Raw genomic sequence first — 25,193 nt, forward strand, 5'->3', positions numbered from 1 at the left:
CAGAAGCTGATTTTCACAAATTGTAGTTGATTACATTTTCTGCATCTGTAAATTGCACAAAAAATTACACTAAGTAGAACTGTACATTTGCTTTTAAGAGATCTCTCTTTAGCTTTATTCTGTCTTCTCAGTAATATTCCCGCCTCATAAATTCAGATTGAAAGTAATTTAGTACCACCTGTGAAAATGTCCAGAGACAACACTCAAGTCAAGGCGCACAGATCTTTTCTTCCTTTTTAAAAAATGAAGCACAGTATTTGCTGAAGACTGAAAAAGTAAACTTTGGATGGTTCCCTCTAGCTCCTGCACCAGCACTTTCTGTGCCCTATCAGGCCTTGAAAATACATTTTAAATTGTGTGAACAGGTTAATCAGAATAAAATATGCAAATTATATTAAAATGTTTCCTTCAACTAATTAATCCAAAGTTTGCACTTTCTTGGGGCAGGATTTGATCTTTCTGGGAGCAGAAGAACATCCAGCTATACATGCATCATCATATATATTAATTATATATAATGTGCATCCTTACTCATGCACACACAAACTCCTGTTGTTCATCAACACACACTTCTCTAAGATGGAAGTCTAGAGCAAAACAAGACACAATGTCAGAAATCTGTGATGGGATTGCATCCGCATTAAGTTTTACCAAATAACAGCCAAAAGGGAGATACAGACCGGGACAGTGGTGCTGAGGAGAAAGGTGTTTAACCCTTTCCCCCAGCTCCATTTCCCAGCTTAAAGCTTCCTCCCCCAGCTGTTATTTGTCCTGTTAAGAGAAACCTATGTGTACAGCCTGCATCAATCTAGTAGGTACACTCTTGACTACAAACACAGAGACTCCAAAGCAGGGACCAAAGAACTGCACACAGGCACCATCAGAAGATAGGTTTATATATAATATATATTTACTTTTAAAAATAAAAACTTCCATTGCAAGGCTAGAGGTCTGTACAAACTACAAAAATAAATCTTTTTTCTTTTCATATAAATAATTTATATGGCATGACAACATTTCAGGTTAAAAGGTCTCCAGCACACCTGCTACATACTCACATGCACACGCGCACACAGATACACACATGCACACATAATGTGTCCCCCTTTCCACCGTTTCCGTGCTTTGCTGGTCACAGACTTGTTGGCGGGGGGGGGCGCGGGGGGGAGGAGAAACACAATTTCTATTGTGAGTTAGCTAGAAGCACTTAGCAGATTTTTAAGCAGTGGGTGGGTGGAAAGGAGAGCGGGAGAAGTGGGGCATACATGTCAAATGTTGCTAGGTTCTACCTTTGACAGTGTTTTCTGGTCTAAATAGTTTCGTGGTGAGAAAACAGGACAAATCTAAATGGTCAGAGGAATCTCTGCCACATGGCAAGTTTCTGTGTGCAGGAATTCTCTCCAGATCCTAGAAGCAGTTCTTAGTTTTAAATCAACTGAATTAATCCATTTTAATAGAAGGCCCAATCCTATTGAAGCTGCCAAGGGGGTTCACACAACCAAAATGTGAAAATCTCAGCAGAAACTCCCTTGGCAGCATGAAGTGAATAGGCAATCCGGCATATTTTGGGGGATATAATTACAGCAGTTATTGGGCGAAAGGGAGGGGGAATATAAAGTGCCTGCGGTAGAGAAGGAAGAATGTCACTGAGGAAGTGGATTCAAAGGTGAATCAGCCCTGCTCTCTCACACAAGTAAGCTATGGTGCGTCAGTCTCTGTGCCCAAAAACTACACACAATTTTATGCCCAAGTGGGTCAGAATTTCACACAAAGCCCCCAAGGGACAACTCCATGTTGGCAAAGAACAGCTAGAAGGCATCTGCACTTCTTAATTTATCTCATTCTAAAGACAAAGTTGTAAAGTGTTATTCCACTACAAATGTCAGTGCCACCGAGAAACTGGCAAACTACTTGTGTATATAATTGCAGTGCAGAAAGATGTTGAGCAACTTCTGCAGTTGGAGGGGTCTCTTCCTGAAGCCCCAAATCTCCAAACCTGCAATCGGGAGTACCTAAAGTTATTTCACTGTCTTAGGTGAAAAATACATTTGGTCCCAAACCTTGCATCTTGTGTGTGTGCTGAAAACTGTGGCACATCCATCAGGTTCCAAAATCACTCAAGAATCCTAACAAACAGAATTTTTCCCCCCAGCTGCCATCTTTTTCCTTTAGAGTAGGTCAGTAAGAAAGAAATAAAATAACTTTTTTTTTTTTTTAAAAAAAGCATTGTGTTTCAGGATTTAGGTTGTGAGCTGTTGTTTTGTGATTGATGCACAGGGCAGAGCTGGCCAGAAAACAGCACTCTGAATTTTGTGCAAAATTCTGATTTGTGTCCTGAACCAGAATGGAAAAACTGAAACATTTTATAAAGCAATTTTGACTTAGCTATGTGGAAACCAAGCATGTCAGATGGAAATGGAACTGGTCCTTGAGAACCAATCCTGCTGCCAAGCGACAGTTCATTTCTTGTTTTTCAGCCAAAGAAGCTGAACCGGAAAGAGATCATTCAGAAACAGAAAAAGCAACCACAGCACTCATACTTTTGGGCAGGAAATGGAATGTTTTGCCCAACTCGTCTCTCCCGTTGAACATTTTCTGCTCTGATTACTACATAGGGATGTTTTTAGGTGGGAGAGAATCAAAGGATAATTTTACACATGATTTTTTTTCCTACACAGAAATATTTGTGAAGAGATGGGGGAAAGTTCTGTACACCATCAGTTGTGAAGGTGCAGCATGAATGTTTGTGCTGAAAGTATGCAGGTCAGGAAGCTAATAATCTCAGTATAGGAAAAACATGTGTTGAAAAACTCAAAACGGTACATTGTCCTTAACAAGGGCAATGAATGGCTGAATTTACCAGAAGGTCGCCCAGCTTTCTTATTAAAGTAAGCTTAAATTTCCATTTGAAACACTTCCTTCGTAAACCAACATAGTACACATACATTTTTGTACTCAGGCAGCAGTCTCAGACTACAAACTCACTTGTGAGAAGTACCTCTTAAAAGATGGAAGCAGAAAAAACATAAACCCATATAAACTGCTCTTCCAGAAAGCCCTGCTCTGATCTCCATCTGTGTGGGGTAAATGTCCTGCAGGGCCCAAAAACCTGCCCTGAATGATTCTCATCTTCTGTTAGTCACAAATTATTCCTCAATGATATTCTTGGGAAATGATGAAGCCTTAAAATGTAAATTCTAAAAGGAAGTACTTATGGGACACTTGTGTGATGGGCTACCTCGGACTGATAAAGAGGCATGCAAGCAAAAAGAATAGGGCAGAAAGGTTTTTGTAGTGTGGGATAGGACAGGGAGGAATTTAACAGGATTTGGAACAGCCAGATGGCGAATGCTGGCATAGGCAGACATGCTGGTGGAAGCAGGAGCAGAGTGCAGCCCATCCCACACAGCTTGCATAGAAGGCACTAAGACACATTGTGCCCCTCCATTGCATACTCCCTCCACTCCACACGCCCAGGGGGTCCTCTCTCCATTACCACCTCACCCTGGTGTTTCCCCTTAAAGGGATACGCCACTTTTTTTTTTTAATGAGGGAGCTGTAAAAATAATAAAAAATAATTATTATAATTATAAGGGGGAGGGTTCGTGACTCTTTTTTATACAGCTTAAAATAATAATATTAATATTAATAAAAATAAAAGAATAGCAGCACAATGCGGGAGGAGTTTCCCCACGCACAAGTTGAGTCCTGTTCTCTCCATGGGAGGGTCAGTGTTTGGGCAATTCTCTCGCCCTGCCCCGATGACAGCCATGAGATGGTTCACACAGCATATGGGGAATTGTCACTTTCATTTTCCAGGTTCGATGGGATGGGAACTTTCCCTGTCTGCAGGTGAGTGGGCACAATGTTATCTGGGCTATCACAGTCCAATGTAAGGATGCAAACTAGGGATGTTTTGAAGCCAGAAGTCCTGGTAACCAAGAAACCCAGCATGTTTTTGGTGGCAGATAACACCTAGAGAAACAAGGCATGGGAAAGTGGAGTACCAGGTGCTGAGAGATTCTCCCATCAACCTTTTCACGGCAGTAGCTCATCTGGCCTTCTTGCTCCAGTTCCCAAAGGCACTGTCTATGTCTACAGTTGTTTAAACACAGTGCAAGAGCTTCCAGGTATCCATCCTGCTTCACAGTCTGCGGTGTGTGTATGTGTGAACAATCTGGGCCCCTGACCCCACCAGGGATACTGTGCACATCCCATCCCTGAGGCAGGAGTTCTAGACCCAAGGTCTTGGGCCTGGCAAAAGTGAAATGCTAGTGCCTCTGGTCTAGGCTCTGCAGTTCCAAGCTGTTGGATGCGTCTTTACGAGGCTCCTCAGGTCCATCAGATTCAAAGCCCTCGTGTGTGTAGCCCCGGCATGAGCCAGGCAGGGGTGGGTGCAAGGCCAGCATCACTGAGGCAGTGGCTGTAACTGTGGTGAAGGCGCCACCGGATGCAGGAGGCGGCCCTTTGGTGCTGTGGGCAGTAGGGTCGGTCCGAGGGGGATTGGGGGCAGTCTGAGCCAACCGAGGCCTTTGTTTGTGGTTTGGCTGCTCTTGCTGCTGTGAAGCGTCTTTGACTTCTGTGACAGTGGGTGGCAAATGTCCTCCAGGGGTCACAGTTTGGGTCCAGTCTGGGCTGCACAATGACAGAGGCGATTCTAGGCTGGTCTTGTAGCTTTTCACCACCTGCCCAGGAAAGGAAAGGCTGATGTTAGTGTATTGGATATGGAAGGGAAGAAGGCAACAACACAAGTGCAGTTGGCATGGAGTCCTTGTGACAGCAACTTTCAAACCATAAAGCAGCAAATTCAGTAAGAAGAATCTGAAGCACAAAGAGAGTGAATTATGTTGCCCTAAGGTACTAAAGAGGAGACTTCAACCACTGTGCATCTGTCACGGATGCTTTAGCTGGGATTCCTGCATTACAGGGGGTTGCACTATCTGTTTTAACTCCTGGGACCTGGGAATAGAAGCTAGACTCCTATTACCCCATTATACATTACTACAGCCACATTGCACCCCAGATATATGCTCCAAGGTGCTATGGTCTGTCTTTCCCAGAGATCCTAGGAATTTTGTCTCACAGAGACATGCCCACCCCAGTTCAGTGCCTACTGACATACTAGCATAACAACAGAAGCAAACATTCCTGGTTCTCTTCTTGCCTTGCCTCCCAACTCATTTGGGGACACTATCTTTACACTCAAACTAGAATCCAGCTGCCTTTGAACACAGACCACTCTCTCCATCCAGAGAAACAAGAGTTCTGGCTTCCCTGGCTCTTGATGGGCACTTACAGTGATTTTGGGGAAGCTGGGGCTTTTGCTGGCCTTGACCAAGATATGTGATTGCGCTGGGGGGATGATGTAGGTGCTGCGGTCATCTTCACCCGTGTCTGATGCTCCTGTGCTCTCTGAATAGTACTCGGAGTCTGAGGAGTCACCAAAGGCTCCACCGTGCCGCTGTACGTAGAAGCTGTGGTGGCTGATGGGTGGGGGGACGGGGGACGGTGTCGGCAGGCGGCTACCGTTATCTGCTGGTGTGACCTATATGACAAAAAGCAGAATGCACACTGAGAAAACAGGGTGTCAAATAAAGGGTCTTTGTGCATGATCCCTGAGAGGCACAGGCTTTCCATTCATTGTAGTGAATCCTGAAATCTATTGATAGCAGGTGAAAGCCGAGACCTACGTTCTATTACGACTTGTGTGACTGTTCAAGCACTTCACCTCAATCTGGCAGTGGGTTTTGACAGTGAGATATAGGACCCCTTCCGCTTTTCTCTATGGTTCTTCACTAGAGCAACCTGATAAGAAACAGAACGTTTTCTTACCTCTGCAGGTGGTCCAATGATAGACAGCAGGACAGGCAGCAGCACCAAGCCATTGAGCAGTCCCAGAATGGTCAGGATGGTGAGCACAGCAAAGAAATACCTTTGGGGGGGGAGGTAAAGGTGGTCAGTAATGGTCAGATTTGTCATTTGCGCAAATCATCTGCGTACAATAGAACTTTAGGATGAAAATCAGTTACTGCTCTGTATATTTTTGTCCTAATTCCAGGAAGCTGAGATGCACCATAGTTCTGTGGCCTTTGTGAAGAGGGAACGTTATTTATTTACCCAGGTGGCAGCAGGTGGCAGTAAAGCATCTCAGCCTCTTATCAGGGCAGCCAAGTACAGAGTTAGTTCACCAGCACACATTCATTTACATTCTCTTGCACACTCATTACTGTTACACCCATGGACTGACAAGTGCTATCCCTCAGTCTCAGCTCAAGGTTGCTCCCTATAGAAGATAAGAGTGTCCCTTCTCTGAGCCAGCAGACTTGTAGAGTTCACAAGCCTTAGCTGCCGTAAGGGAAAGTGCCAGAGAAGGCATAAATGTATTGTAGAATGTCTTCCTCTCAACCTGTTGTAAGTTGTGGTCTTGAACAGGGAGATTTCTCCAACTTTGGCAGAATGTACCAGTGCCCCTCCAGGGCTGCCTTGAACCCTATTAGATTCTGCCTTTATATCCATTCTTGATCAGTGAGACCTTCAGACCTATTGCCCAATGTGGTGTTACCCAAATTCCCAACAGATGTCAAGAAAGACAATTTCCCATTCTCTAGCCACTCCTTTTACTGATACCTCTCTGGAAATGGCCCCCAGCACATTGGTCCAGAGCACCACCAGAATAAGTATACAAGGGGAGAAGATAGACACATGACAATCACCTCAGAATGAAATCGAACTCTGAACCAGCTAGCATAAGGACGCCAAGCAACGTGGAGACAGCACCATCCATCACAGGGGCAAACATGTGCTCTAGGGCCACAGTAGTGCGCAGGTTCCGGTTGCCAATGGCCGTGAGAAAGCCCTGAGAAAAGACGAACAGTCAGAATGCGACTCAAGAGAGTGACTTGTCCAAGCAGACCCTCATAAAGGGGCCAATCACCACACTGCATCTTGGGAGGCCCTCCAGACTGGGAGAAAGAACAAGAAGCTAAGCCCAAATCTGTTCTTGTGCACTGAGTCAGCTGGTATTGCCAGAGCTGGAACAGGCTCATCTTGAAATGACAGCTTGGATTCTGCTTTTCATACCATACACAGCTATATCATTATATTCAGCACTAATTAAAAGAACCACCAACCCTTGGATGGTGCACCCACAATTATGGATTAAATTCTGCTCTGACCACCCAGACTGCATAAGGGTGATATTAAGGGGGTAATGAACCCACAATTTATTGATTCTCCCTTACAGACTCCACTACTGATCAGGTTTGATACAACAGATAAAAACCTAATAATCTAAATGTTCTGGTTGGGTGCCACTAAAGCTATTTGAATGTATATGGTTGTAATATCACACACCAAGTTCTCTGGTGTGAAAAAGAGCTCTTGAAAACTCTGCAAGGGTGTTCAGGGAACCCTATTCCTTTCAGTATGGACCCACAGAGCTTCAAAAAGAGGAAGTCTCACTGAATCACATGCTCTAGACATGGTAGCAGAACGGGCTGTGCTCACACAATTGCTTCTTACCAGAGCCACATGTACGGTGAATTCCACACCAATTCCCACAGAGGCGATGAGGATGACTACTGGGATGGCACTCAGCTTGATGCCCATCAGGCCCATGATCCCAAAGAGCTCGACTGTCATCATAGCTAGAACGAATACCTACATCAGAGAGAAGGGACAGCTCAGTATCTTACCTGCAAGCTATGGTTATGGACATGTCAATTACAGCAATGAACAAAGCCCAATGTAGTGGTTAACAGGTAGATTAAGAATAGGTACCTACAAATCCATAAGCTCATATGTATGTAATTTCTGAATTCAGAACTAATTCAGAAAATGTATACATCTCATTGTGGCACATGAATACCGGGTTATTAGTTAACAGTAATCACCCAACCACTACTACCATGCCTGTTTGATACCTTGATTGTTTATATATATATATATATATATATATATATATATATATATATATATATTTGTTTGTTTGTTTGTTTGTTTGTTTGAGCGAGCTGCATTATACACTTTTGTATGGTAAACAGTAGGGGTATGGGGCTGTGCACACACTAGCCCTAAAGGTGGATAAGGATGCAAATATAGTAGAGCACCTGCATGTTAGTGTGCAGGCTTAACCCTTTCAGCACTGTGGAAAGAAGCTTGAGGAGAGAAAAAGATATTTACTTTTTGCTGCAAAGGTAAAGCTGTACTTTACACTCTATCTGGTAGCAGATGTGTGTTTACCATTGCATCTGCATACAGTGGGAATTGGTCTCATTCCCAGCTCCTTGGTGCGTACACCTGTACAATGCATACATGGTGTCTGTTGCATGCAAACCTTAATACATTTATGGAAAATATGCGCATGTTCATGTTTTTTTAAAAAAGAATATGAGAAGGTATGAAAACATTCCAGACTTGCAACAAAACACTCAGTTTCTGCAGTCAGAATAAATTCTACAAACTACTGCAGCAAGGTTTTTTTTTTAATGTATTACAGTACAGCTGCAAAATTTTGAGTTTGGGCAGAACCTGAATGGTTTAAAATGGTCTTTGGTATTGAAGGAAAACTTTTTAGGACACTATGTAAGGCAAGGGAGACGGAAAGGCAACTATGCAGAGATTACAGGAAGCATCTCACTAATTCTCCCCCACTCCTATTTCCAAATTTCCTGTCCTAAACACGAGAGCCAAAAAACTGATTTAACTAACAGTAACAGTGTTTGACAACCATTTCCCTTGTTGCACAATGCCATATTGCTACTACATATAACGTTTGGAGCTAAAACATCTCCCTTACTGCTACACCCTGTTGCTCATGAAAAAGGATACTCACAATGATACTGGCGGTCCAAGGATTGAGGAGTAGCAGGGTGCACACTAGAAAAGTGCAGGCCAACACAATACTGATGGCCTGTAGAAGCCAGTGTCGAAGGCCAATGTACTGCTCCCAGAAGAGGAAAGGGTAGCCACTAGGGTAGCTGAGAACACCATGCGTCAGGGCCACCTCGTCACAGATAGCACGCACGCTCTCGATGGCTGCCACGAAGTCTGATGTCTGCCGCAGTCCATTGAGGTAGAAGGGGAACTGAGCAAACTCCAGAGGCTGTGCAGCAGGGACTGTCAGAAAGAGAGGCAGCCCATCAGATATAGTGGCCTTCTGCCCCCTACTCCCATCTCTAGGGCCAAAAATGAATTGCTTCCTTTCCTCATGTGCCAGGCATGGCTTGCAAAGGTGGGAAACATACATCATAAGGATTTACACTGTGGAATTGCCATAGAAGTGGGGATAGGACTGAGCTGAAACAGTAATGCATGCTGGAAAGTGGAACAAGAATGAGGCTGCTGCCTGAACTCACTTCGAAGGTTCTCGCCAGTGGCATCGTATTTGTCGTGGATCCATTCCGGGGGTGGTGGGTAAAAGTTGGCTTGAGATGCAGCAAAGCCAAGAGGGTCGTTGCTCACCCACACTGTCAAACAGATGTAGAAGATGTCAGGAGGAATGATCCCATTCTCATCCACCAGGCGGCGAGTTGTCAGCTGTAGGCAGATGGAAGGGATGCAGGGCGGTTAAGAAGTATAGCAACTAATAGTAAGTAGTAGCTACTAGACAGGTGCTATCATTTGGCAGGAAATAGGGCTGAGGCCCCTGCTTGGGCACCAGCTGGCTATTCCCAAAGCCATGTAGATCTCATGTGTTCCTCCATCTCCAAGGGACCCCAAATGCCTGTGGGAAAGCTTTCTCTTCTCTCTATTCTTTTGCAGTGGGGATCTATCTCCTCCTTCCCTCCTGGTACACCAAGGACTCACCCTTAATTCTTATGGCACACTGGGTTCTCTTTGCCTGCCCACTCCCTACTTTTAGATTGCTCCCCCACTTACTTGATTGAGGTTTAAGGGTTCTTTCTTGTTGCCTGTCTGGATGAGGAGCTTGTAAGCCAGGGCACCATCTTCTGATCCATTGCGGTAATTCTCCTTGGTGATATGCCCAGCTTCCCAGTCCCGGTCAAAGGCTGCCTGTAGACCTGCAGAACAGGGGGGTATACAGTTAAGGGAGTGCCATCTGTGGAACCCAAGGCCCAGAAGCAAGAGCTCCTCTCACTAGCTATGCCAATCCCTTCCCTTCTTTCATTGCCTCCACCCCTTTCCTGTTTAACTCAGATCTCTCAGCCCCTGCAGCATGTTTCGGTCCCTACTTTAGAGGAACAAGAACAGAGCTGGTAATCCTAGAAGGCAGAAGGGCAGCTGTACAACTGTGCAGGTGAGCATCTCCACAAACATTTATATTTATTTATTTATTGAAGTTATATAGAATTTATATACTGCCCCATAGCCACGGGTTCCAGGGTGGTTCACAGAATATAATCAGAATATAAAAACTACAAAATACATAATCAAAATAAAAACAACAACTCTATAATCCCAACACATTTTTAAAGGGTAAAGGATATCAATCAAATCAATTAAAAGCCTGGTTAAAAAGCAACGTTTTTGCCTGTTGCCTAAAGGTGTCAGGTGAACTTCCCTGGGGAAAGCATTCCACAGATGGGGAGCCACTGCAGAGAAGGCTGTAAACAGTGTTTGCCTAAATGGATGTGTGTATAAGACACAAAAACTGTGCGAGATGAAGAGCTTCTGGTTCCTTAGAAGCTAAAAATTATTTATAGCACTTATCCTGAACATGGTTGTGAAACAGACATTGATGCTTTCCTTCCCTGGAAGCAGCTGGCCACTAACACCTCAACCAAACTCCCACGCATCTTCTAGCCTTCAAGCAGGTTTGTACTAAAAGCATCCTGCACAGAGAGCTGGAGGAGGGCATCCCACCCCACTTCTTGGGGCAGAGGCAGTGCAGGACAGGAGAGAGGGTTGGCAAAGTGTCCTTGACTCACCTCGCAGCCAGTCCTGGAGGTAGTGCAGCCACATCTTTGGCAACTGGCGGTTCTCATCACGCACAACATACTGGATGGTGGTGAAGGCCTGGTGCAGGCTGTAGAGGGCCTCCTGTGAGCTGGGGTAGTCAAAGCCACCCTTTGTAACCACAAACATGTTATAAAAGGAGAAGTATTTGAACTGAGCTGAAATGAAGGCGTGCTCCTTTGTGCCTCGTGGTAAAATATCCGTCAGGTAGAGTCCATCATGCACCTTGGTTGTACCGTAGAGGCTCAGGCCCAGCAGTGCCAGGAACAGGACTACAACAATTCCCTGGAAATGCAGAAAGGAAAGAGTGAAGACGGATGCACTCCGACCCCAATCTCTTCTGCAGAAGCTAACTTTTCCTCTGCTGCTGTCAAGAGACTTGACTTAGCAAACATAGGGAGAATGGAAGAAAATCTGTGGACAGTGGACACAGTGGACAGCCAGATGTTTATGAAAAGCAAACAACTGCTTGGGGGCTGGAACTGCAACCACCCAGCCCCACTTCCTAGTACCTACAGTACGTGCAGGGTATGAATTGCCCCTAATGGAGTTTATATCAACATGTGCCATATTGTGGGAGTATGGAGCATACTTGTAAGGCAAGAGAATCAATAATGACAGGTAGGGAGTTTTCCATGCAAGGGGGCACATAACACACACATATATTAACCTTGAGAACATAGTTCTTTTGACTCTGTACCTGGACCTCTCTCTCTCTCTGAAGGTAAACACACACACAATATCTTAGATCATCTAGATTATCTGTGACTGACACAGCCACTTCATCTGGAATTACCCAAGGAAGATGCAGAGCCTTCATACCTAACTTCCTAGATGTGTAAAAATAGACTAGGAAAGATGTACAGCTCTTGTCTTTGAATGACTACAAGGGACATGCAATCTTTGCCCCTGATAGGCAGGGCACAGGGGAGAGCAACACCATGTCCTCATACAGGATGACATGCACAATGACTACATTTCAGATTGCTTCTCTCATCTCCGAGAAGAACAGGGAGCTTTAGTTCTCCATTGGCTGTAGTGCTGGCATCACAGACTTGTTACCCAGGATGCTGTACTCCCCCCCCCTCTTATTTCAACATAGGACAGAATGCCACCCACAAAGAAAGCGATTCTCAGCTGCCTACCTTGGTCTGGCTCTGCAGCAGGATAGGTGCATATTTGTCGCGAGCAAAGCTAGAGAAGTTCCAATGACAAAGGGGCAATGGCACACACTCCTGGGCGCTTTTGTTCTCATCCAGCTGTGCCAGAAGATCACGGGTGGAGCTGGCAGGGGTGAAGACTTGCGACCCCAAAGGGTTGGCAGGCAGGAGAGTGGAAGGGGTGGTATACACATGCTGGGTGGGTGGTAAGATGGTGACCACATGACGCCCGGAGGGATCGCACTGGGTGAAGGCCTGAACCGTAGTGGTGATGCGTGTGCTGGTGGTCAGTGCTGGATGTCCATGCGGGAAAGCAGGTGCTGTGGAGTTGTCATTTGCATCCGTGTATTCCTGTGGCTGAATCTGGATGACGTGGGAGGAGCAGAGGCTGTGGGGAGAAGAAGACACTGAGAAAATGCTGGGCAACACACAGTCCCCTAGCTAGCCAGGCATCCTAACTCACACCCAGCATCTGGATATAACTATCACAAAAAGTTCCACTTCTCTTGGTGAGCACATAGAGATACCCTTCACAATGTCTTTAAAGGGGCTTTTCAGAGTATGCTGATTTTATGTGCAGTTTGATGTGCATTTTGACTTGTTCTTATAGACAAACTTTTACCATAATAAAGAAATGTGTTTTTCAAAATGTTGTTGAGAGCACTACCATCTGTGCAGCTGGCTTTGTTCTCTTGCTCTTTTCCTTACAGCTGCATTTGATCCTCTCTTCTTGGGCTTAATGACTTTTCCAAACCGCTGCCCCCAATTGCAGCATGCGTCTCCTCTCCTGGGAGATCTGATGGAGTCCAGCCTAGCCAGGGAGAGCGCAGTACTGCCCCAAAGGAGAAGGGACTCTTGGGGGGGGGGGCAACTGTCTCTCCACCGCCAGCAGCTACACATATTTACTTACGGACAAACAAACACTCTTAAGACAGTACCTGTAGAAACAGCACAGAATATCAAGCCTCTTGTTTTCACGCCGGTGAAGGTCCAGACTCAGGATGGCAGGAAAAATGAAAAGCACCATGGCAAAGTTGAACACTACCACGACAGCAGCCTGCAAGGAGATGAAGGAGAGAGAACAATTAAACATGCTGAAGATCCTGTGCCAGGTCACCCTCTGTATAAAGAGGGGCATCTATCCTTCAAGGGGAGGGATCACCCAGCTTTCCAGCCAAGGCCATGGAAACTGGGGGCACAGCTACCTTCAGAGTGGAAGTGAAGGCTTGCCTTCAGTGAGATTCTAAGAAAAAGCAAATGTGCATAAGCACAGTTTGCTGACAAACCTGCAGGGAGGAGCTCCTAGCAGAGGGGCTTACCTGCAGAGAGAAGGCACGCAGTGCTGGGATGGGCACAAGAGCAGCCATGAAGAAAGCAATCATATTATTGACAGAGGTGAGTGCCACACTGGTGCCACTGCGGCGCAGGCATTCCCCAGTCCGCTCCTGCATTGAAAAGGTGCAAATGAGGAACCGTGAGAATAGAGTTGAGGACGGGTTGAGCGTGCACTGGCAATGCATAGGGACTCAAAGGCTTGTGCAAAAACAGGGAACCTTCTTACCTTGACAGGGACGTGCTGGCTGGTCTCTGTGAAGGCGTGTGCCAGCAAAAACATGTCATCCACACCAATGCCCAGTGCCAGAAAGGGCAGCACCTATACAGATATGGAGAAAAGCACAATGGGAGGAATCCCAGTTAGAGGAGCACATCCAGGACTTGCTCAAATCCCACAAAAGTAGAAACAGGTCTCAGGCTGCAAACTGTGACTGGAAAGTACCACAAATTCTTCCTTTTGCTGTTATACTCAGGCTCTAAATGATTCTCATGTTAACCAAAGTCAGGTTGGTTGGTGACTCTGGTGGGCTTTTGCTTTCTGCTAACATATATTTGAGTCACCTGCACCTGGTTTATTAGGCTCCTTCCTTGCCTTGCAGGCACCTGATCTGAGGCTTTCTTTGTGCCATACTCCTAGTCTGTACCTGCCTCGGTACAAATGGACAGTTGTTCTTTTTTAAAAACTCAGCTGCTAGGGAATATACAGTATCGTATATTCCTCTGGAACTTCTGAACAAGAAACAGCATGTAGGCAGCTAGAGTGATCTGATTGCTGAAGGCAGCACAATGGTCATTGGAACATCAGGAACAGTCAAGTGCTCTCTACAACACAGCACCTTCTAATGCCAAGCAGGGATAGAGAGGCAGAACATAACCTCAGCATTGCATAACCTAAGAAATTGATAGGGTAGACAGTTCTCCCGCTTGCTGAGCAAAGAGGAGGGGAAATTGATGGAGAACTAAGGGAGGTCATTAGGGAAGGCAGACCTCTCCAAAATGTGGCCTACCTGGGTCGTGGCTGCATTGAATGAGATTCCTAGCAGAGAACACAGTCCAAGTCCTGCTGCCACGGAAAGGGCAACCAGAAGAACCCCAGCCAGGCCCACAGCACCCTGTGATTTGGAACAGTCCCAACGCAGCATGGTGACACAGGCATACGCCAGCTGCAAGTGGAGGAGAATGAGACGGCAATTAATGAGAAGAAAGGCAAGGATGGAAAAGCTATGCTTTAGTACACAATGGAAGATAAAGGAATAGGAGGGAGGAAGGAGAGGGAAGAAGCTGCTACACACCATCAGCAGGTACCCGCCAGCCACACGGATGGCGCTCACATCTGAGAAGGATTTCATGATGTCATCGAGCGTGGTGGTGGAGAAGGCATGGATAGTCTGGGAGGAATTCGCAGGGAGGGATTCCTGGGCCAACTGCAAAGAAGCAAGACTCATGAGATACTGGAAGGAGAAGAGTCATCTCAGTGGCTGGGATGCTTCTCACATACATAAATGCATCCACAGGATCCATCTACACGCCAGGCATAGGCATGAAGGCTCATTGGCATGAAGGAGCCTATATGCTGCTAGACATGCCATGTAGTAATACCAAGCAAGACAGAAAACTGTACAGGGTCCATACACTCAATTCAAGAACAACTGGCTATGTTTTCACCCTATAAATTGTTTTTCATGCCATTCTACATGCTCACAAGCATTCATGGTGGCACCCAAACTTTTCACACTGGCAGATGCATATTTGCATGCAGCCCTACATAATATTCTGCTCCTCACTGACAGACCTGCATGCAGTTTTGCACGTCATCTTCCTAGCATCTTCCCTTCCACGCACACACTTTTTCAGCCTTTTGTAGACGCATTTGTGTCTTCACCCTTGCACACACCTGCATCAAACAGCCCTGGAGTTCCCACACAGATGCCACAAACCAACCTGTCCATCTCACCTCAACAAACTCCCGCTGCCAGGCCTCCAGCACAGCAGCAGCCTTCTCCTCACTCCAGCTGATGTCGTGTATCTCATAGTCATCCCGGTAGTGCTCAAAGAGCTGTCGTGGGCTCATCAACAGGAACATGCTTTGTAGGGCTTCGGCTCTGCAGGAAACAGAAGCTGGATGAGAGACAACCCTTCTACTCACAGTCAAGGAGGCAGCACTCCTTTCAGCTCTGGAACTAGAGCCTTTAGGCCCCATTGCTCCCCCACTGCCCAGGCTCAAGGCAGAAACCAAAAACCTGATTTCAGCCCTCATTCTGTGCACAGTTCTTTCACAAGCCTACTTATGGGGCTTTTTTCAATTGAAACAGGTGGCTAGCCACCCCTATCAAAAAGGTATGCAAAAGGTATGCATGCCATGTCGATCAGCTGCCATGGAAAGCAAGTCACTGACTAACGTTCCACACAAAACCTGAGAAAAACCAATAGGCTTTCACAGCAGACCTGTGATTGTAGCAGATGATTTGCCTAGAAAGTTCACCATGTATACATCCCAATCTATACACAACAAAAAAGTCTGCATGTATTGTGTTCTAGAAATGCATGGAAAGAGCTGGAAATGGCTGCAGATGCACCTCCCTGTAATATCAGAAGCACATCTCTTCCTTCTGCCTGAGCCTTCCAGCTTTAAAAGGTGAGGATCTTTTCTCCCATTTTCTGGCTGCTTCCCATATTCTGACTGCTTCCTTGCATGGGATTTTTAAACCAAAGCAAGGCAATGTATAGCAGCAATAACCCTTGTCCCCAATCTATTGCCCATTCCTTAGCCATTTTTGCAGCTCTTTGCATTGTGAGATATGGAAGGGTTCAGAGACACAAGAATTCCCCTCTGAAGAACAATGGTTTTTAAAAGCTGACACCGATTATGACACTGCCCCCACCAGCATGCGGAACGTGCCCCACCATGCCAAAACAGAAGGTATGGCAACCTGTAGAACAGATAACTGCAGGTGCCAGCACAGTGCAGACTTGTGTGGAATCAACTTCCCAATGTGCATTTCAGCCCCTTTCTAGGATCAGGGCTGCGGATTGCTGCAAGCAGGTGTCTGTGCTGTGTCTTCCAGCATCCACGGCAGCTGGAAGGAATTGGGGTGGGGGGAGGTGGCTTCGGGAGGCAAGGGGTGATGGCAGCCAGAGCTTCAGGGATCAACATAAATCCCATGGCTTAGGAATGCCCAAGCCAGTTGCTCCTAGGGTCAGGTCGCGGACATGCACCCACGAGAATATGAACCTCAGTGGCATCAAGTTACAAGCTGGCTCAGGAGGCAGTTTACTACCACCCCCAACTGTGAAAGGGGTAGCAGCGAGAGTCCAAGCAGTTCCCAGGAGCCACACTGTTCTCTCCCCTCACCATTCAAACACAACATTTATGACTTTGTCCATCCTTTTTAATTGGCCCTGCTTGCAGGGAAAAGCCATCTGCTCTGCATAAAGAATTCCTTAGCTACTGAGTTATTCCTGGCCAAAGACCTCTGACTTGACAGGCACACACACCACACAAACACACACTTACCCCTGCAGTTTGCCCTGGGAATCCTTCACAGTGCCACCCAGGATCAGTTCCTCTTCCCAGTGCATGTATTTTCGTGAGAAGCCATGGCAGCCACCTGTGAGCTCTGAGGGGATGTCTGGTTCCTGGTGGAGACAACAAGAATGGAATGTAAAATAGCAGCATAAACTCCAGACATAAGCACAGGTATTTTAGATGCATATTAAGGACACCACTATAGCCCCATCTCCTGCTTTTCATGGAGGAAGAAGTATCTTTGCACACTTCTGACTTGTGCACTGTGTACATTTACTACTACTACTACTACTACTACTACTACTACTATTGAAGCAGAACTGTTCTGCTTAAGACTAAGGGATTATATGCTATAGCCCTGACTAGCTGGCTAATAAAACAAAACCCAGCTGTTATGGAAAGCAAGGGCAAATGTTGCTCCTCTGCAAATGTCACATGTAAAAAACAAAACAAAACAAAAACCGCACACACGCACGAAATTCTCAGTAGGACAGGCAGCCTGCTCTAGCAGACAGAATATTGAATTTGAGTGACCCAAACAGGTTTAAATTCGTGCTCAACCATGAATTCATTGAGAACTTTGGAAAAGTCAACATTTATTAACTTCAGTTTTGTATCCAATAAATGGAAATAAAATAGTGAAAAAAATGTAAAGCACTTTAGACATTAACTGTGCTACTGGAACAATCCATGTCTCTATAAACAAAACAAAGAATATTTCCCATTATTCCGTAACACTATTCCAGCATTATGTCACATCCAGGAGAGGAGTGATCAAGAAATTGAACCTTATAGGGAACTATACAAATAGGAACAGGCTTAATTCTCACTGGCTGGAGTTGGTGTAGCCCAAACACCAATGAGGTGCCCAAGCGCTTCTCTTTACTATCACCCACTAGTGAATAGCTGACATCCTCTTCTGTGGAGAAAAGTAAAGTTCTGCCCTTTGGGACAATGTTGGACTGGTGACTAAACCTGCCCTGGGTGGTCAGTCCCTTGCTGATAGGGACCCTACATACACATGTGCCCTTGAAAGGAGGACAACAGACAGAAGCTCTCTTTTAGCAAACACCACATACATAAACATAATAATATTGCATATTCTGCTGGTTAACAATAATGGGCAAGGCTTGAGATCCTCTCTGGAAATAATCCATTCTGCTCCTAGCTATGTAACCTCACATCTGACAATAATAATCCACATTTCAGTTCAGTGACATTGGCCTGGAACAATTAAGAAGGTTTACTAACAACTGTCAGAAAAACTACTCCTTGGAGCAGCCTGATGCCTCCCTGATTGCCGAGGATGGAAGACGGCGACATGCCATATGGCATTGCCACCATTATCATAATGCCTGGAACCCTGAGACATAATAAATCACACAATCTCTGTGCAGGGAAAGCAAGCAGAGCTAAAGAGATCTGATAGATTCTAGCTTTTATGTGACAGTGCTCCATATTGGTTCTTCCCTGGTCTAGGTATTCTCATAGAATGAGGACCCAAAATCAGTCTGGCTCTGTCGCCCTGCAATCACCAGTGAGTCACCCACACAGTCATAAGACAAACATCAAGCAATGGGAAAAGCAGGAAAATTCCTATCACCTTGTAAGCTGGAGGACAGCACTTTCATAAAGCATGCCAATCATGGCTTCACATTCTTTCTATCTATCTATCTATCTATCTATCTATCTATCTATCTATCTATCTATCTATCTATCATCTACCTTGCAAAGCAGCAGTGCCACATTTTCAGCCAACAAGGATAACAACAACAACAACAACAACAACAACAACAACAACAAGAAGAAGCAGCCCATTTGGAAAATACCAGATGGATGAATTCAATTCAGCTAATGCTTGATAATATTTATCCAACTAAGAGAAATATAAGAAGACTTGGTATTATATCAGGCAACTACTATGCTTTTCTGCATATAAATCATAGTGTCTATTTGCATTTGATTGAGGAGTTTGCAGAATCCATTATGACTATATCATCCTGTGTGTGCGTGTGCTTGCCCACAGGCACACTGGGTGTTCCCTTCAATCCTACAGGCATCTCCTTCCTGCTCCTGTGGTGGCAGCGAGAGAAACTGGATAGCCATAATGATAACAGTCTGGCTTTCAAGCCAGGAAATGTGGAATTATGGCTGCAACTCCATCCTCCCGCTCCTTGTGCTTGCCCTTGGTCATATGTGCTCCGTGTGTGTACGCACACACTGCTCTCTCCCCCCTCCACCTTCCAAAAGCTCCAAAGCTGCCATCTGTTCTGGGACACATTCCAACTATGACCACCTGCTGGTGAGCACTTGCACTGCGTCTGCCTGGATCAGCACCATCATTCCTGCCTGTGCCTCTCTGGCACGCTGCCTTGCATTCCACATCTCCCCACACTCCTGGACGCAGAAGGGCAAAGCTAACCAAATGGGGGACCCCACAGTGAATCCAGCCTTCTGGGACACACAGTGCCTGAAAAGAGGTCCCTAGCTCCAACAAGACACAAGGAAGCTATTCTGCTGCTTTGCACATGTGCTACAATCTGAAGAGCTCTGTGACTTCATCGAGCCTCCTCCCCACCCCTCCCAGAGTCCAGGCCGGAGAATCAGCTCTACTTTTTGTACCCAGAATGTTCATTTACTTTGGCTACATCAGTCTTATGTCATGGTATTTAGTGTATACCTTGCAGGGGTGCCAGCTTGAATAAAATAAGCCCCACTCTGCATAATCGATCACAAGATGCGGCATGCACACACCATTTGAATGGCAATGCCCATCAACTTGGGAGGGATCCCTCAAATATTTTATTGGGAGGGCAAAGGAGTTGGCTCCTATGGTACTTTGGCTACTGGTATCTTGAAGCAAAGGTATAAAAATTGGAGAAACTGCCTTTTTATTTGGTTAGCATGTCTTAGGAGCACTGAATGGCACTCGCCTTTTTGCCACATTTATCTATGGAATTTGCAGATCTCTTTAGCTTTGCGATCCCAATTAAGATTCGTTATTTACCAAATTCTTTGCCCATGTGGCAAATTTTGTGTCCGTTCTGCAGAATTCCTCCTGAGTGCACTTCACAATATTACAATTCTCTCCTTTTCAAAAAGGCTATTACAAGAAGGTTGCATTGTGTGTGCAGCTGTCCAACCTGTCTTAGTGCATCTCTTAATATCAAGATCTAGATACCCATAAAATGGAACTCTCCTCCTTAGGAACATAAGATGTTGCTTTACATGAATTTAGAGCACTGGTCCATCTAGCTCAATTCTGTCAAAGTTGATTGACAGTGGCTCTCCAGGGTTTCAGACAGGAGTCCCTTGCAGCCCTACGTGGAGATGACAGGGACTGAATCCTGTACCGTCTGCATGCAAAACATGTGCTTTCTTACAAAAATATTTATTATGTGTTGAAAGCTAGATAAAGTTCCAAATGTTTTATTGCTGGAGAGTATGCCATTGTATGAGCTGTCATCTGCAGTGTGAAGAACAGTCAAGACATACAGATTTACCCCCTTGTATACTGTTTGGGAGAATTCATTTTCTCATTTACATATGCATTTGGGAAATACACTGAGTAGTTGGGGAACATGCCTGGCTCAAACCCACCTGCAGGCTTTGGCTGTTGGGGGCACTTGTAGGACACTCAGGGTCAAAGGGGTCAAGACAAGGCCGCTCCATATAGGCCTGGCCAACCTCTGCCTTATCCAGCATCTCCTTGAATCCTTCCAGCGAGGCAAACTGACCCAACTCCTCCATCAGTTGAATGGGGTCTAAGTTAGTCCACTGGATATCGCGCCGGCCCCTACGGACATAAAATATGGGTTAACAGGGAAAGAAAATATCCAGATAGCATCACTTATTCCTATTACAGATTATATTAAATGGATGATTTTAAGAGGAGGCTTGTAAATTCATATATGTATAAGTAGGCAGGTAACTACATTTTTTGGTAGGCTAGTAATTTGTGTGAATATTTGCAATGCTAAACCTGACCATATGTCTGGGCTGTAGCATACTTATGCAGCAATGCATACTTGAGCAGCTTTTATTTTCCTTTGGAGCAATAAAGAGGCTAGAGAAGGAACGTGGACTTGTCCCCCAAGAAGGAAGATCTCTGAACACACACACACACACACCACATACTAGGTCTGGCCATAATTTAAGTCCATTTCCCTTGTCCTGTGTACTGCTGCTTCTCCCTTGCATACAGAGCCCTGGCTCTCCCAGCACTGCCTCTATCAAGATGTTAGCACGCTGGCGTTAATTGCCCTGACTGGCTGCACAAGACTCATTTAGGGGGTGGGAGGGGTCTGCTCAGTACTGATATAGGGCTTCATTCCTTTTGTTCCCGTGCATAACAGGATCAGGCATGCTGCTTTCATTTGGCATCTGGTTTAGAGTGCCAGCTCCAGAGGATCTGGACAGTGCCTCCTCTGGGAGCACCAGAGCTGTGTGTGTGCCGTAGGCTGGGGTCATGTGCATGTAGGGGCATCAGGGTGTATTCCAGAAGAAAAAGAGAATCTTTAAACAAAAGCTGGAAAGGGAAGAGGGGTATTTTCCATGCACAACACTTGGCCCGATGCATTTGTGCACAGAGATGTACACAGCAGTATAATTTTTTATGTGCATATTTATTCTTTCTGTTTATATAGATGTCTAGATAATATACACATATTGAAAAGGCTTCTTGATGGGAGAAAAGGCATTTTGCTTCTGCCCAAACAAAAAGGGTAACCCTTGTAACATGCAACTTATTTAATGAGCAAGTGTGGAAGGATCTATCCCAGGAAGGCTTCATCTCCAACCATTGCAATGACAGATCTGTTGTACTACAGAGGAAAGGTCACATCCCCTGAAAATGTAGTACTAGACCTAGAGTTTCCCTACCCACCAAAGAAAGGGCAAATTGTGCCAAGTTCTGCCCAACATTATCCTGAGACAGTAAATTTCACAAGAATTTTGTGAAAACTTCATTATTTGGTCACTTTCTAGCTTCGCTGAAAATGTTCCTTGGCTTCACACTGTGAGAAAGGGTCAGTGACCCACCAAAATGAGTATCTGGGGCTAGGAGAGAAGAACCACTGAGACAAGATATTCAGAGAACTAAACCCAAGCAACTTGCATGACTGCTTCTGGCAACATATAAAGTACTGGCAAAGGTCAGAGAAGAGGCAATAAGAATGGTTCCAAAGGCCACAATGAGCCATAGAGGTTAGTTTTATCTGTATAAAGTACAAGGGAGTTGCTTAGGAATTAATTCCAGCTCTAGACAGATAGGAATACAGTTTAGCAGAAACAGTCTTTAAGGGATCTCTGATTATAGTAAACTCTCCAAATGGGCAACTTTTCGAGGGGCAAATCCTCTGCTTGGTCTGACAAGAGATTACCTGATAAAAGATATTTCCCTAGACCAGTACCTGTTGGAAAGGGTGGAGGGTTTTGAAACTTCATAGAGTAGAATTTGACAGTGAACTCAATTAGCCAGTATATTGTAATTGATCCAGGCTTTGTGTCACATTCTCCGAGATCAAGGTTATAGCTACAATCCAAACAAATCCTGGCATCTTGTTTCAGGTCTGATTATATCCAGCAACTCTCCTCCACTGCCATTCATGCAGCATCTTCCTAACATGACTGAAGCAAATTTCTAACAAGAGGCCTATTTCCAAAAAGCAGGATGAGTGAGAGCTGTGGCCCAGGGAGATTCATGAGGACCATATATAGAGGCCTGGAGGGCTGCATTAGGTCCCTGGGCCTGAGGTTCCTCATCTCTGCTTTAAATGATGCAAACAACAACAACGTCGACGACCCTGAGGTTGGAGCTACAGTTCCTCTGACGCCACTCACTCTTCCACTGGTGCTCTCATGCATTCTTGTCTTCAACTTCCTGTCACGGAGTGGTTGCATCATTGAGGCCACAGAAGCAAGGGAAAGTGGCAAGGCAACTGCAGTCTCCCTCAGTGCCTTGATATACAGTAATCTTAGCAACCGTACTTCTTCCCAGTGGATTGGAGGTAGAGGCAATCCTGCTCACATAGTCCCGGAGTAATTAGCCCCTAAGTTTCTGGGTCTATAAGAGCTCTGCAGCAAGGAAATTTGCCAGGTATGATTTTCCATGTTCATTTTCCCATTCTAATAGGAGAATCTGTTCTTGTTCCTGTTGTGCAGCCATTAAAATCGGAGGAGCTTGTCCATGCAGGATCAGGGCCTGAAGACCTACATGCTCTACTCTCAGGGCCTATCGAATTACTGAAAGCCTTGATAGTCAAAGCTTGTCTTCCAGACTCTTTCTAGAGAGCTGGCTGCTAGGGATTTTTTCTGTCTCTCCACACAAGTTTGTAGCCAAACAAACCAATATAAGTTGAGGGGGGGGGGTTGGATATGAAGAAGGGAGTTGCAGCATTTTGTCCTTTCAGCTGGAATAACAAAGCAAAGTCTATTTTGCTTGCTATTTTCTTTTTTTAAAAACAGAAGGAAAAAGCAAAACTCCAAGATGTGGAAAGCAAGAAAGCAGGGGCAGGGAAAGTCTTGTCATGCTCGGAGCAGAATCACTCTCCAATCATTCATGAAGCCCCAGGTCCCAAGAAGGTTCCTCCTTGCCTGATTCCCACATTCCAAACAGCCCAGCTCCTGCTCCCAAAGAGAGCTTCTTTTATCTGCTGTTTCTTGCTTCACTGAGCCAAGTCGGGCCCTTTTGTTTTTCCATAGATTGCTGCCCTTTGTTCTCCCAAGTTTTCTCTCCCTTTGCGTTAAAAGGAGGAGGGGGGGAGAGAGAGACCCTCAGCTGAACTGAAGCGGAAGCTGGACCTGAGGAAAAGACTCCCCCATTCCAGCCACTGACAAGAAAACTTTGGGACGTGTGTGTGTGAAATTTCTGAGCAGTGGAGGAGGGGGGATACGAGAGTCATTATAAATAAACAAGGAACCCAAGAGACTGGATACAGAAAGTAAGGGAGCAAGGACATGACGTTTCATGGAAGAATAGGAAGAGCAAGAAAATCCCCAGGCTTCCTTGCCAACTGCCTTCGTTTGCACATGAGTCTGAGCTGTTATGCAAAGTGTGTTCTTAAAACCCCATATTTCATCTACTTTAAAAAAGGAAAAGAAAAGGGAAGCTTGAAAGCAACCCAAAGTCTCAAATTCTGTAACCTTTAGCTCTCCTTTGGGGGGGGGTGCTTAAGAGTAACTCTCCATTTTGTTCAGTGAATCACCCTGCAAATAGCACCCAGCATTTGTATGAGATAAACTCAGTGAGATGAAACAGACCCTGTTCCCTTAAAAAAACAAAACCCCACACCTTGCATTTGTGCTGCTCCTGAGTTCAACGGAAAACACTTCACCCTACCCCAACCCTTATTCTTGGCAGTTTGATATTAAAATCCCTCCCTCTTTTAATTTTTCTGAAATCTGTTTTCTCCTCCCTCCCTCCCAGTCCCCTTTCTCTCAGCAGCAGGCTGAATAAAGCTACTATTCCATTTGTTGGGCAACTTGGAGCTTTCAAAGTATCATTAGCATGAGAATACGTGGTGTTGCCGTTTGCTGACAAAGCATAAGTCTCCAGGGCCCCTTATGAACAAACACACTTGTAAACAGAAAGAATGCTGGCTATTGTTCCTGGCCCTCCCTCCCCCAGTGCCTCCAGTGGGGCTGGTCCCCACATCTTCCATCCCCTCTCTCCCCCTCCATCCCCCATTTTGTACACCTTAATAGAAACATAATTACGAGGCAGCAGGAGCAACAAAACAAAGCAATTGGCCCCAAAGTAGAAACTTAGGGGAGGGGGTAGGAGACTAGAGAAAGCGTTTTCCCTCTGGTTCGGAAGTGGGACAGGGAGAAACTGCTGGGGCTGTGGACCTATACCCAAATTCTGTGGGGGCAGGCTGGAGGATGTGAGACTATCCTACCACCCACTAACTGTTACCACCCCCTCCCTAATGTGGCATCACAGAACAAGGGGGGGGGGGTGTAAGCAAAACCCCGTTGGCCATGCCGTGGTGGAATAGGTAAGAGGAGAAAAGCTGTAGTATTATGGTGGTAACTGGCAAATTATGCTATTCTACAGCAGATGGACAGTATTCTCCTTCCTGTGACACAGGTGCCACCTTTATAGTATATGTGCCACTGAAAATGAGAACTATGTCTCCGTTTCCCCAAACAAGCAGTAATGCACGCTGAAAAAATACTGAAAGGAGGAGAAATAGCTAAAAGCATGTCAGGTCTCAATCCCTGTGCTGGATACATGCTTAACCTACAGACAGCCT

General features: G+C 45.5%; 1 protein-coding gene across 2 annotated transcripts in view; it reads right to left on the reverse strand.

The window, feature by feature from the left end:
- Positions 1-888: 888 nt before the first annotated feature.
- Positions 889-25,193, reverse strand: part of PTCH2 (patched 2) — a 58,680-nt gene continuing 34,375 nt past the window's right edge. The window contains exons 6-23 of one of the 2 annotated variants that reach the window (XM_081865478.1): positions 20,539-20,734; positions 16,927-17,048; positions 15,367-15,514; positions 14,705-14,836; positions 14,420-14,575; positions 13,639-13,731; positions 13,397-13,522; positions 13,016-13,134; positions 12,063-12,465; positions 10,890-11,202; positions 9,880-10,022; positions 9,357-9,537; positions 8,834-9,117; positions 7,522-7,659; positions 6,714-6,856; positions 5,833-5,932; positions 5,297-5,545; positions 889-4,685 (exon numbers count right to left, since the gene is read on the reverse strand). In XM_081865478.1, coding sequence (XP_081721604.1) covers positions 4,272-4,685; positions 5,297-5,545; positions 5,833-5,932; positions 6,714-6,856; positions 7,522-7,659; positions 8,834-9,117; positions 9,357-9,537; positions 9,880-10,022; positions 10,890-11,202; positions 12,063-12,465; positions 13,016-13,134; positions 13,397-13,522; positions 13,639-13,731; positions 14,420-14,575; positions 14,705-14,836; positions 15,367-15,514; positions 16,927-17,048; positions 20,539-20,734 — 3,460 coding nt within the window. In that variant the 3' untranslated portion in view covers positions 889-4,271. Of the gene's footprint in view, positions 4,686-5,296; positions 5,546-5,832; positions 5,933-6,713; positions 6,857-7,521; positions 7,660-8,833; positions 9,118-9,356; positions 9,538-9,879; positions 10,023-10,889; positions 11,203-12,062; positions 12,466-13,015; positions 13,135-13,396; positions 13,523-13,638; positions 13,732-14,419; positions 14,837-15,366; positions 15,515-16,926; positions 17,049-20,538; positions 20,735-25,193 lie in introns of both variants that reach the window. The other variant, XM_081865477.1, reaches the window with a different exon arrangement.

This window comes from Podarcis erhardii, assembly GCF_964252035.2.
Source record: "Podarcis erhardii genome assembly, chromosome: 6".
Classification (NCBI taxonomy): domain Eukaryota; kingdom Metazoa; phylum Chordata; class Lepidosauria; order Squamata; family Lacertidae; genus Podarcis; species Podarcis erhardii.